General features: G+C 55.3%; 1 protein-coding gene across 3 annotated transcripts; it reads right to left on the bottom strand.

The window, feature by feature from the left end:
• Nucleotides 1-1,296: 1,296 nt before the first annotated feature.
• MARCHF2 (membrane associated ring-CH-type finger 2) lies at nt 1,297-11,924 on the bottom strand. 3 transcript variants are annotated; one of them, XM_012790809.3, is made up of 7 exons: nt 11,773-11,924; nt 11,074-11,209; nt 8,027-8,177; nt 7,480-7,707; nt 4,379-4,574; nt 3,379-3,588; nt 1,297-1,920 (listed from the first exon to the last, which is right to left on the bottom strand). In XM_012790809.3, exons 3-7 carry the CDS (start codon nt 8,110-8,112, stop codon nt 1,762-1,764), a joined length of 879 nt encoding a protein of 292 aa, XP_012646263.1. In that variant the 5' UTR covers nt 8,113-8,177; nt 11,074-11,209; nt 11,773-11,924; the 3' UTR covers nt 1,297-1,761. The 3 variants fall into 3 exon arrangements, with proteins under 3 accessions (XP_012646263.1, XP_012646265.1, XP_012646266.1); XM_012790811.3 differs by lacking the exon at nt 8,027-8,177; XM_012790812.3 differs by lacking the exons at nt 8,027-8,177; nt 11,074-11,209 and having other exon boundaries at nt 11,773-11,921.
• Nucleotides 11,925-12,482: the final 558 nt, after the last annotated feature.

Below are 12,482 nucleotides of genomic sequence, written 5' to 3'. Positions count from 1 at the left end.
CTAGGTCAGGAGTTCGAAACCAGCCTGAGCAAGAGCGAGACCCCGTCTCTACTATAAATCAAAAGAAATAAATTGGCCAACTAACATATCTAGAAAAAAAATTAGCCGGGCATGGTGGCGCATGCCTGTAGTCCCAGCTACTCAGGAGGCTGAGGCAGGAGGATCGCTTGAGCCCAGGAGTTTGAGGTTGCTGTGAGCTAGGCTGACGCACGGCACTCACTCTAGCCTGGGCAACAAAGTGAGACTCTGTCTCAAAAAGAAAAAAAACTCCAAATAAATAAGCTTGTATGAAAAGAGACTCCAGTTTTTTATTCTACTGCCGCGCTTTATAAAATCTAGGATATTTTAAAAATTAAATCCCGAGTAGAATAAAGGAATCGAGAAAAAAGCAAGCAAGTGCAAAGCATGAACAGCTCACCACACAGAAAGCACTCAAGGAGTAGGTGTTGTCCTTAGCATGACCACATTCCGAATCTTTCCTGAGTCCTCATGGGAGATAGACCACAAAGCACTGGGACAGTGCAGACCTAACCTGCAGTCATCCCAGCTCTACTTCCTACAGCTGTGGGACCTTAGATAAAGGCTTCCCTACCCTGGGTTTCAGTCCAGGAAATACCATTCCTTCCCCCAAGGGTGGCAGCAAGAGTCAGAAGAGGGGAGGGAACCCATGAAGGCTCAGAAGTGGCCCTCACCCCGTAGTGACCCTTAATAAGTGTGGATACTGTCACCGTCAGCTGTTAGTGTAAGGGGTCCTGCATGGCATTTGGCCCTTGGCAGGTGCAAAGTAAGTGGAAATTGTTCTTCTTACATATACTTTTAAAATCAGGCCAGGCACGGTGGCACAATCCTATAATCTCAGCACTTTGAGAGGTGAAGGCAGGAGGAGGATCACTTGAGGTCAGGAGTTTGAGACCAGCCTGAGCAAGAGCAAGACCTGGTCTGTACAAAATAAATAAAATTAGCTGGGCATGGTGGTGCATGTCTGTAGTCCCAGCTACTGGGGAGGCTGAGGCAGGAGGATTCCTTTAAAGCTCAGGAGTTGGAGGCTGCAGTGAGCTATGATGACACCACTGCACTCCAGGCTGGGTGACAAAATGAGACTCTGTCTCCAAAAAAAAAAAAAAGTCATTTATTATATAACCCTGCTACCTGTTCTTCACTTGAAAACTCAAGCTTTGCTTCATCCTGCGGGCTTCAAAACAGATCCCTCAAAATGGACTGAGTGGTGTTTGTTTTTTACCTCCACGTGGTCCCCCACCATGAGGCCTTGGTTCAGAAATGTAACTGACAAGTCCCTTTTGTCCAGCAAGGGCTCCTTTTATTCAATCAGGGGTGGGTTTTTGAAACACAGTGCAACTTTATATAAAGTCGAGGGTGCCAGGAAAGCGGGCCTGCCGAGTGCGGAGAAGCGCAAGAAGCTTGCTGGAACCTTCCAGCCCAAAGGGTGCCCCTGGACACACCGGCCACAGTCGCTGGCCCTCGAGGTGCCAAATGGACCTCGGAATGAGAGCAGAGCACCTGTTCCATCCAAAGCAGCCCAGGACCACCGTGTCCGTCTGTCCTTGTCGCGTACGACAGTGTGCAAAAAACCTGAAAACAGATTCACACGCAGGATCACAGAACGCAGGTTCCACGTGGCGTCTCTTGGCCTAAGAAGCGCTCTGGCCGTGCAGGAAGGGTCGGGCAGTTTCCGTCCTTCCAAACGCCAGGGCATCTCCAGCTACCCCTGGCCTGATGTCGCAGGGCCCCGCCGGCCTCTCTTCACACGGGCGTCTCCTCCGCCACCTTCTTGAGGAGTCCAGCTGCCAGCGGGGAGTGCTGGGGGCCTTCAGAGCCATCCGCGTCCCGGATCTTCAAGCGCACCTTCTGGTTGGTCTTTCTCCACTCCGAGTACAGCTGGCAGTGGTAGCGGAAGGAAACCTGCAGGGCAGTGCTGCAGTGAGTGGGCAGGGAGGCCCAGAAGGTCTCCACCCCCAAGGAAGGAAAACAGGGCCCCGTGGCGCCCGCCTTGGCCCAAACCAGGGCTGGCTGGGCTTTGCTTGTGGCGTTCTGCAAAGGCAAGGCACCCTTCCCGCCCCAGCAGGGAGCTCCCTCTCTGCCCCTCAGGGGGGCAAGGGAGTGAAACACCCTCTTGGGAGGGACTGAATGTCAATCAGTCACACAACTGCCCAAACCTGGCAGTACCCAAGATGTTCGTTCCTCTGTAGAAGCTAGGATGATGCCCCTGCACTCTACCCCCCGGGGCAACAGAGCAAGACCCTGTCCCCAATGGATAAATAAACGGTGGCCCAACCAGAAAATGAAATTTCACGGGGCACTAAAAAGACATGCGATCTCAAGCCAGGATGTGGAAGGCCGGGTGCAGTGACTCAAGCCTGTAACCCCAGGTCTGGTCCCCCCAAAATAAAAATGTCAGTGGTTCATACCCTTTGAGCAAGCAAGTTCCCAAGAAACATTTACGCAGGCGCTGCCCAAAGCACTGATCATAACAGCAAAAAAAAAAACCAAAACGGCTGTGGGGTGAGAAAAGCACACATTGGAAAGCATCCCAGCATCTGTCAAAAGGGATTGGTTAAATAAACACGGTACACCCATACAATGGATGCCTGCTGGGGGCCCGTCTTTTTGTTTTTCTTTTTTAAACGGCACTAGCAAAATGAAAACAAGCAGACTGCAACGCGGTAGCTATGATTTCGGCCTATTTATATTTTAAAATACATGCTAGCGGTGGGCAGGGCTCTTTCTCTTTAAGCTGGGGTTCTAATTTTGTCCAGGAGTCTAGAACAACTGCCCCACCTCAGTCACCCTGTCTCTGTCTTTCCGGTTTCTTTCTTGCTCAGTTTTCATGCCTTTTTTTTTTTTTTTTTAGAGACAAGGTCTCACTCTGTTGCCCAGGCTGTAGTGTAGTAGCGTGCTCACAGCTCACTGCAGCCTTAAATTCCTGGCCTCAAGGGATCCTCCTGCCTTGGCCTCCCATAATGCTGGGATTATAAGTGTGAGCCACTGCCCCCATCTGATTTCTCAGTATCTACCCATTCCCCGCCCATCTTGCTGCCTCACTCTTTTGCTCCTCGCCTCCACCGCCAGCCTTGGGGGTTCATGGAGGGGAGGCGTGAGCTGCACTGGGGACTAGCAAGCAGGTGCACCGGGACCCTTAGAGCACAAAGCTCACACCTGGCTCAGGGCTTCTTTGGCCCTTTGTCACGCGTGGCATCTGAAGGTCCACGAAATGCAGGGTGAGCTGGGGGCTCCCTCCCACCCGGGGCTAAAGACAGAGGCAGCCAGCCAGGGAGCCCCACGCTCGCCCCATGCCCGCCACCCCCCACCCATCACTGAGCTGCTCCAGGTGGGACAGCCCCGAGGCTGGCGGCCACTCACCAGCGTCCAGAGGACGTAGATGGTGAAGAGGGCGATGGTGAGAGCGATGAGCCCCATGGCCTCGAGCCGGCTGTGCAGCCGCAGGTGATCCTGGGCCCCGCGCAGGCACAGCCAGCCTGAGATGGCGGCCAGCGGCGTGATGAACAGGAAGCACACCATGTCACAGCACAGCGTCCGCTTCTCCGTCCTGGGCCCTGGGTCCTTCAGCCACTGCAGGGGGAGCCGATGGGGGAAGGGGCCGCTGAGGGCTCAGGGACCTGCAGCCTCCGTCCCTTCCTTCTTTCAAACACTTACGGAGCCTACAGGAAAGTCAAGCCCTGCCAGGTGCTGGGCGCTTTGGCATTCATGTTACAGATGGGGAAACTGAGGCACAGAGGAGGTTAACTCACTGGAGCAAACTCACGCAGCCAGGAGTCTGCAAAGCCAGGGTCGGAACCCAGGAAAAAAGTCTTGCTCCAGGGCCTGAGCACCCTTGGCCGATATTCCTACCATGCTTGGCCTCCCCCGGATGACAGGCGAAGAGAAATGGGCTTCGCTCCGGAAATCCTGGTGCTCGGGACCGAAAGGGTCCCTGCCCTCCCATGCCAGCTGGGGAGGTATGACATGGTATTGTCCCGTATGTGCCCCACTCTCTGCAGCACGTTCCCATCATACACCGTTGCTCCCAGCAACCACTGCTTCGCTGGTTCGCTGGACTTGAATCTCCGTGAGCACCAGCCTTAGGTGCCTTGTTGGTGGCTGGGTCCCCAGCGTCCAGCAGAGTGCTGGGCACCCTGGGGGTGCTCAGGAAATACTTGCTCATGAAACAGGAAACCCAAACGGCATGGGGCTACTGGGTTTGGCAGGTCTAGCACTTCAGGCGTGGTCAGCAGAATCTACCTGGGGACAGGTGTAGGGAGGTCCCTGGCCCAGCAGAATCCCCTAGGGTAGCTCCTGCCTCTGACCCCCATGCCTGCTTTCTTCCCCTCCGCCCACCCCACCCCCAGGCTCCCGAGGGTACCTCTGTGAGGGGCCGGGGCCGCTTCTCCACCGCGAACTCCGTGTGGCACAGCTCACAGTAGCTGGTGTTGGACGAGGACAGCCATCTCTCCAGACAGCTCTTGTGCACGGCGCCCAGCGTGCCGGCACAGCCACATGGAGACAGCAAGCTCTCGCCGTTTGCTCCCTCATGGCAGATCCGGCAGAAGGGACCATCACTGGGCACAGAGATAGGACCCGTTAGCATTGACTGGGCTTCCTGCCTGCATCTGCTTCACTACCTGCTAGATCACGAGCTCGCCGTTGTCTCCATGCTGCCACTTGGCAAACTCCTATTCATCCTTCGATGCCCAGCTCCAAATGTCCTTTCCTTTGGAAAGCCTTTCTAGACTCCTATAAGTAGAATGATGTGCTGCCTTCCCAGGACTTCTGTGGCACCTTTTTAAGCCCAGGGTGAGGATCTCTTGTACCTGCCTGCCCAGTGTCCTCTCCTCGCCCTACAACACCACCCTGGTTGTCCTGGGCAACCACCCCACTCTCAACTCTTGGTCCTCAAAGGCCAGGGCAGAGCCGACGACACCCCTGATGACCTCAGGCCTGACCAATCAGGACACCACACACCCCTGGTCACGGGGACCCACTCAGGGAAGGGCTTGTGAGATGCAACCAGAGCCGCTGGGAACCAATTCCTGAAATTCCTTTTTTCCTTCCCCTAAATTCCAGAACCGTCAGCGGCAAGGCTGACGCAAGCCTGGAGCTGCTGGCAGCCGCCTGGTGTACGCGCAGAGCCCACGAATGATGCCAACACGGAGGAAAGCAGAGGCACGAGACAGGGAAAGGCGGACATCCCCAGAGGCCCTGGATCTAGCCACACCTGAAGGCCACGCTGCCTGAGAAACCTGTACGTCCGGACAGAAGTGCTCACCTGCTCCTCTGCTCTTGCGAGAGGGAAGCAGACATAAAAAGCAGCCGCAGAGAGCTGCCTGCCTCAGGAAAGTCTCCAGTCCCCAGGGAGGCTGCGTCCTTCCTGGGGTGGCTCAGGAGGCAGGGGGTGTGGCCTTGGCGGGTCCAGCGCATGAGTCATCGTTTCCCAAACATTTCTGCCCGGAACGCAGACTTCGAGCACAGAGAAGAGCTATTTTCCCCTTGGAAATGACTGTCTTCCGCCCTCTTCTCAGCCTCTCCTGCTGTGGGGTAAGCCTTGGCTGCCTTTAGAAGGGCCTGCTTTCTGGGCAGCCCCTGCCTGGGCTCCTGTCTCCTCCCAGAGTGGCCAAGGGGTACGCACGCCCTGGTGCCACCCTCGCTCCCACCACGCACGTGCACGCGCGCGCGCACACACACACACACACACACACGCAAAAAAAAAAAAGTTAACAGAAAAAGAATTGCTCCGGAAACCAACCCAGTGACCCGAAGTGTCAAGAAGTGACAAGAACCTTCAGGAAGAGCCGTGTCAGTATGTCAGTCTGGACTTTGCTCTGGGAAACCCTGGAAAACTTGCGAAGAGCAATTTCAGAGAACAGAAAAAAAAAAAAAAAGACAACCAAAGCTTAATATTTACTGAGCACTTACTATGTACTAGGCACTAGTCTAAGAGCAACATCTGAGTTCATTTATCTCATTCTCACAATGAGCTTAGGAGGAACATGCTATTTTTTTTTTAAGAGAGCGTCTCACTCTGTTGCCCAGGCTAGACTAAGTACTGTGGCGTCAGCCTAGCTCACAGCAACCTCAAACTCCTGGGCTCAAGTGATCCTCCTGCCTCAGCCTCCCGAGTAGCTGGGACTACAGGCATGAGCCACCATGCCCGGCTAACTTTTCCTATATATTTTTAGTTGGTCAATTAATATCTTTCTATTTTAGTAGAGACGGAGTCTCGCTCTTGCTCAGGCTGGTTTTGAACTCCTGACCTCGAGCGATCCGCCACCTCGGCCTCCCAGAGTGCTAGGATTACAGGCGTGAGCCACCGTGCCCGGCCTTATTTTTATTTCTGAATAAAAAACTTTATCAATTGATTCTGACACTTGCTACAACACGGATGGACCCTGAGGACATCATGTTCAGTGAAATAAGCCAGACACAGAAGGACAAGTCCTGAGTGACTCCATTCACGGGAGGTCCCCAGAGGCGTCAGATCCACAGGGACAGGAAGTGGGACGGTGGGTGCCAGGGGCTGGGGAAGGGGTGAGGAGTGAGTGTTTCATGGGGACAGAGCGTCAGTTTGGGAAGATGAGAATGTTCTAGAGACGGAGGGTGCTGATGGTTGCACAGCAGTGTGAATGTGCTTAATGCCACTGAACTGTGCCCTTAATGATTAAAATGGTAAATATTATAAATATTTTATCCCAGTTTTTAAAATTTGGGGGGAAAAAAAGCTTATGAATTAAGTCATACCAAATAAACTTAATGACAATTCATAAAACTCAAAAAACTGAAAAGAGAAAGAAATCATTTAGGATCCGATCCCCCTAGCCAACCTGGTGGCTATTTTAAATCCAAGCGAGTTAAAATGGATTTCAACGTGGGAGAAGTTTCCTTAAAGACTCTTTCCCCGGGAACTGATAAAAAGTTGGCGAAGCAGACAGATTCAGCACACAGATGGATCTGGAAGGCCAACACGGAGTTTTAAATAGATCTACTGAAGGTGTGCTGGGTGTTGAACCGGAACGCCCTTGCAGACACTTCGTGGGGACGATGGCATTGTCTCCTCCGAGCAACTGAGGAGCAAGGTTGTCCCTTCAGAGGCTACGGCGGCAAAGTGACCTGGCCCGGGTCACTCGGGAGACACAGAGGCGTCCACGTGGGATGTGGGGCCAGGCGCTGGCTGTCCACAGCTGGCACGCCTAACCCCTCGCTACCCTGCCTCCCCGAGTGGGTTACCTGCCAACATCTGACCTTCAGATTTCATGCCATGATCTGGAACTTTGGCTTTTCCCGGAGAGTCAGACCTGACCGGCCTGGGCCTCTGCTTCCACGTGGTGATTGCTGTTTGGGCCCCTTTCTCTGCCAGAGTTACGCCCTGGCCTCCTGAGATGGTTGGATTTCTGACCCCAGACTGGGAGGCCCAGAGAGAAGAAGGCGTGAAGGCCAGGACAGACACCCACCTGGCCACCACTCACTCACCTCGGCGTGTCCAAGGCCCGGATGACGGTGGAGAGGAGCCGGCCATCCCTCGAAGTCACCTGTGCCACATACTGGGGTGGCCCGAGGCCCGTGGCCTCCACGACCTTGGAGAAGGCGGGGCTGCCAGAGCAGTCACACAGGGAGCCGGGCAGGTGGCAGCAGTCCCCCGTCGTCATGGCCACAGGGAACCCCGAGTCATCAGGGCCCGAGGCCCATGGTTCCAGGAGCCTGGGGGGAGGCCAGCGGGGAGGTTAATGAGCCCAACAGGCCAGGGGTCGAGTCCCCTCTTGTCAAGGCTCTAGGGACCACGGGCAAGGACCTGCCTCTCTGAGCCTCAGTTTCCCCAATCTGTAACAGGGGCCTTTGTGGGGGACAGGGAGGATTCGATGAGGCGACACACGCAACTCGGCCCAGGCCTGCCGCACAGCAAGGGCTTGGGTTATGTTGCATCTCACCCTCCCAAGAGAAGCTAGCCCTGCTCCCGACATCAAAGGCCACCTTCCAGTCAATGTCACCGATGTCACCTTTCCAGATATGGTAACAGCACCTGACAGTCATTGAGCAGCTCCTGCGTGCCAGGCCCCACGCTTGGTGTTTTCCGGGGCCAGCACCTGTCCCGCGCCCACCGGCCATGTACAGACTTCACCTCCGAGGATGCGATTCCTGGCGGGGGCTGGGCCCGGGGCACACGGCTCTGCCTGCGAGCGGAGCAGAACGGAGCTGGAAACTTAGCCCTACAGCCCAGAATGGCGAGTCACCCGGACCCTCCCGGTCCACGGCCTCTTGCAGGACTGTGCACTCCTCGGTAGCTCAGGCCATCCAGATGGCTGGGGAGGACGGTGGCAGCCTCTGTCCCCACCACCAGACCAGCTGCTCGGAGCCACACCTCTGTGCCCAAGGGGAGGCCACGGGAGAGGGTGGGAGCCTAAGTCAGAAATTCCAAAGTCTGCCATGGGAGATGACGGGAGGATCCTGCCCTCTGCGCCGTGGTCTGACAAGCAGAAAGAAACCCTAGGCAACCTCCTCCTCCGCCCCTGTGCCAGCCAATGAGGTTATAAGAATATTCCCAGATCCCGATGTGTGTTTCCCCCTGGGAGTTTCATGAAAGTAACAGAGCCCTCTCTAGAGACCTCTTTAAAGGCAACACAGGTTCCCTGGAGCCAAGGATCTCTGTCACCAACTTGTCCAACCCCTGGGCCTTTGTCTCCAGGAGGGACAGTCCAAAGCTCTGGTGGCAGGCCCTATAGTGTTGAGAAACTCCAAGCAAGGGGAGCAGACAGGTGCTCACTACAGTATCCCTCAAGACAGCTTTTACCAATTCCTACCAGGCAAAATCCCAGCCCCAAAGCAGGAAGAGCAGTGTATGTTATTATTGTTTTTAGAGACAGGGTCACGCTTTGTCGCCCAGGCTGGAGTGCAGGGGCACAATTATAGCTCACTGCAGCCTCCAACTCCTGGGCTCAAGCGATCCTCTTGCCTCAGCCTCCCAAGTAGCTGGGACAACAGGCGAGTGCCACCTCACCCAGCTAATTATACAGGTGAGCACCAGCACACCCAGCTAATTATTTAAGTTTTTATTTTATAGAAATGGGGTCTCACTATGTTGCCCAGGCTGTTCTTGAACTCCTGGCTTCAAGTGATCCTCCCACTTCGGCCTCCCAGAGCACTGGGATTACAGGTATGAGCCACAGCACCCAGCCCTGTAGGTTATTGACTAACTTTTGCGCCAGGACACTCTGCCAACGGATCGACAGCTCTCTGAACAACTCACCCAAAAGCCCTCCTGGTCCGATATGGCCTTCTGAGCCCCCACGGTAGGGCCAGATAAGCAAGTATCAGCCAAAGGCAGGAAGAGACTGGGAGGAAGGCTGCAGGCCTGAGATAACAGCCCCAGGACAGTGGCCAGGGCTGCCATGTCTTACATGCTGCTGTCCCTCCTGTGTACCTGCCACCAGAACCTCCCGTGCAGGGGTCAGAGGGGAGCCACTTGGACGTTGCCCTCCAAGGGAACACCTCCCACCCCTCTGAGAATCGGTCTTAACATTCCCGCAAATAGTTGTGCGTTATAAGAACGACCACAGCTCCTGTAATGTCATGCTCTATCATTTCTTTTACTATCAGAGGGGGAAAAAAAAACCCACTGGTGAATCTGCTAATGCACGGTCTGCAAATGGCCAAATAATCATTGCAGTTCCTGTTTATTAAGGACTGGGTACTGCGCCAAGCAATCTGCATATGTGTTAATCATCTCACTGAGCTCTAAACAGTCGCTGTAAGTGTCCCCTTCAAAGGTCACCTTCCAGGAGGAGCCCTCCCCAACCAGCCCTCCCCTGCCTGAAGTGACACTGGGGTCCACGTTACTCCTCTCACGGCATGTGCCCATCTCTGAAATGCTCTATAATGCGTATTCATCCACTTACTTAACCATGCATGCCATCCCACTCTGCAGTGAACTCTAGAAAAGGGGGGGCCCTGTGAGATTGCTCCCCCCATCCCCAGCACCTGTGTCTGGCTCAGAGTTGCTGCATTCATTGCTGCTGCATTCGTTGCTGCTGTGTCTGTTGTCGCTGCAGTCATTTCTCAGCCCCTGCTCCGTGTCAGAACAGAGTGGGAGAACCACATCTCTTGGCTCTCAGACCCTGGGCTCCCAGCCCCCCGTGGCGGGAATCAGAGATGCTTAGAGGAGGGAGGTTCATGTAAACCACCCAGGTCTGGGTTTGGAAGAGGCTACACTCAGGGCTGGGCACAAGGAGACGGTGGCTGCAGGCTGGACTCAGCTCTGGGGCTGCTGGAATGCAGGAGCGAGCCAGTGCCTTGGGCAAACGTGGCCCAAATGGCCAGGGGACGGATTGCATAGAGTCTGACCACAACCAACCAACAATCACTCCATATGATAGGTGAAAAAGCTGAGGCTCGGAGAGGGGCACCTATTTGCTCAAGGTCACAGAGCTACAAAGGGACAGTGCCATGATTTGAACTTAAGACAGTCTAGTGAGTGGATCTGGGTCTTTAAGTCCTGGCTCTGCCACTGCCACTGTGTGTCCTGATTCAAGTCACTTTGCTTCTCTCCGCCCCATCTTCTCCTTTGCCAAGCATGCTGATGGAACAGGTGGGCCGTGTCTGCTGAGGGTTCTCCAGAGAAGGACCCTCCAGGCTAATTCCTCCAGGAAAGCTCACCCTTAGCTGGGTTTGCACTGGGGTGGCATTGAGGCACCCCAATCTTTTCCATGCCTTCCCAGCCTCCAGCCTCCTTTTTCCGGAGGACAGGAAACTGAGGGAAGAGAAGTTAAGAGGGCCCTAACTCCCTACAGTGTGATCTCCAGCAGCTGCTTCACTCTCTGAGCCTCAGTTTCCTCATCTGTTAAATGGGTGTCATAATGATACCCCATTCATGCGTCGGTAAATATTAAAAAGTCAATAAATATTAGCTCTGGTTGTAATGATCCTTATCAGCTTACAGAGCTGTTGGGAAGTTTGATGAGAGGACACACGGTCAGCACCTGGCACACAGTAAGTGCGTGATAAATGCCCACCGTTATTATCGTTTAGGATAAACGTGGAATCTGGCAAACGCATTCACTCCTCTTCACTCACCCAGAGAGGTCCCTGTGTGTCCTCCAGCACTGGATGTCTCTGCATCAGAAGCCAGGTTCCAATCCCAGCTCTGCTCCTTGACTGCTGTGTGGCCCTGGGCAAGAGACTTAACCTCTCTGAGCCTCGACTTCCTCATCTGCACAAACAGGGAACATTTTTTCTAGGACTTCCACCTAGTTAGTAGGGTTCCTGGAGGGCTGAGTGAGCTAATCCTATCAAGGCTGACTCCCCTGTTTTGAGCACCCACACAGCACACAGCATCCTGTTGGAGCATCATTTTGCACAGCGCCTGACTTCTTATAATATTTACTATTTTCCAGGCAGAGCCCCCTCTGAGAAGGAGGCTGGGGAAGGACACTTATCGACCGACTGCTGTGTGCAGGGCGCTTTTCCTCCTCAGCCAGCCACCTCCTGAAATCCTCCCAGCAGCCGCATCCGGTTGGCAATGGGATGACCCAGTTTCACACGTGGGGAAACCGAGGCTCGGAGAGGCGCCCACTGTGTGCCGGGCTCCAGATACCCCCCACCGGCCTCGAGACGGGACCTGCGGTCCCTGGGTCTCGGGGAAGGTTGCGGCCAAGAGTTCGAGCCCGGCTGTCACGCCTGGGAGTGGGGGGGGGGCGCCGAGCTCGGGCCTCGAACCCGGGGTCAGCCCCGCGGACCGGCGTCCTCCGGCTCTACCTGTCGGCATGTGCCTACCTGATCCGCGGCCGGGCCGGGCGGCCGCGCAGGCCCCTCGGTTCACCCTGGCCCGGGTCCCGGCCCGGCCCGGCCCGTCGGCCCCGCTAGCTCCGCTCCAACCGGCACCTGCGTCCGGGCACCGCCCGCCGAGCCGACAGCGCCGCGGACCAATGGCCAACGCCCGTCGCCCGCATTCGCCAATCACCGCGCACGTCCCGCCCCTGGAGGCGGGGCCTGAGGCGACGGGGACGTCCTAGGCCGCACAGGCCACGGGACGCCGCAGCTGCTAGCTCCGCCCCTGCCGCGTCCTGGCTCCGCCCCCAGCACGGGCCTCGCCCCAGCCCAGCCCCGGGCGCGCGCGGAGCTGGCTGCGCCCCCTGCAGGCCGCCCGACTGCTTTTAAATAATTAAAATCGTTGCAGAATTCAACTTGACACCAGGCAAATGATTTGTAACTGTTCTTCACCTCCCTTACTCTTCTCATCGATCCTGAGGGAGGAAGAGACTGTATGATCACATTGCACACAGGAGAGAAGCCTACAGGGGTTAGGGAGCCGTGCAGGAGCCTAAAGTCAACATCATTTATTCATCATTCATTCATTCATTCATTCATTCATTAATGCAGTAGATCCATTCAATAGATATAGTAAACATCAGTAGGGAGGGCCTGTTATGAGCCAGGCACTGTGCTAGGCACTGGGGACACCACGTTGGGTGAGACAAAAATTG

This window comes from Microcebus murinus, chromosome 27, assembly GCF_040939455.1.
Source record: "Microcebus murinus isolate Inina chromosome 27, M.murinus_Inina_mat1.0, whole genome shotgun sequence".
NCBI lineage: Eukaryota > Metazoa > Chordata > Mammalia > Primates > Cheirogaleidae > Microcebus > Microcebus murinus.
The sequence above is the reverse complement of the archived record's forward strand: the minus strand, read 5'-3'. Positions and strand labels throughout refer to the sequence as shown.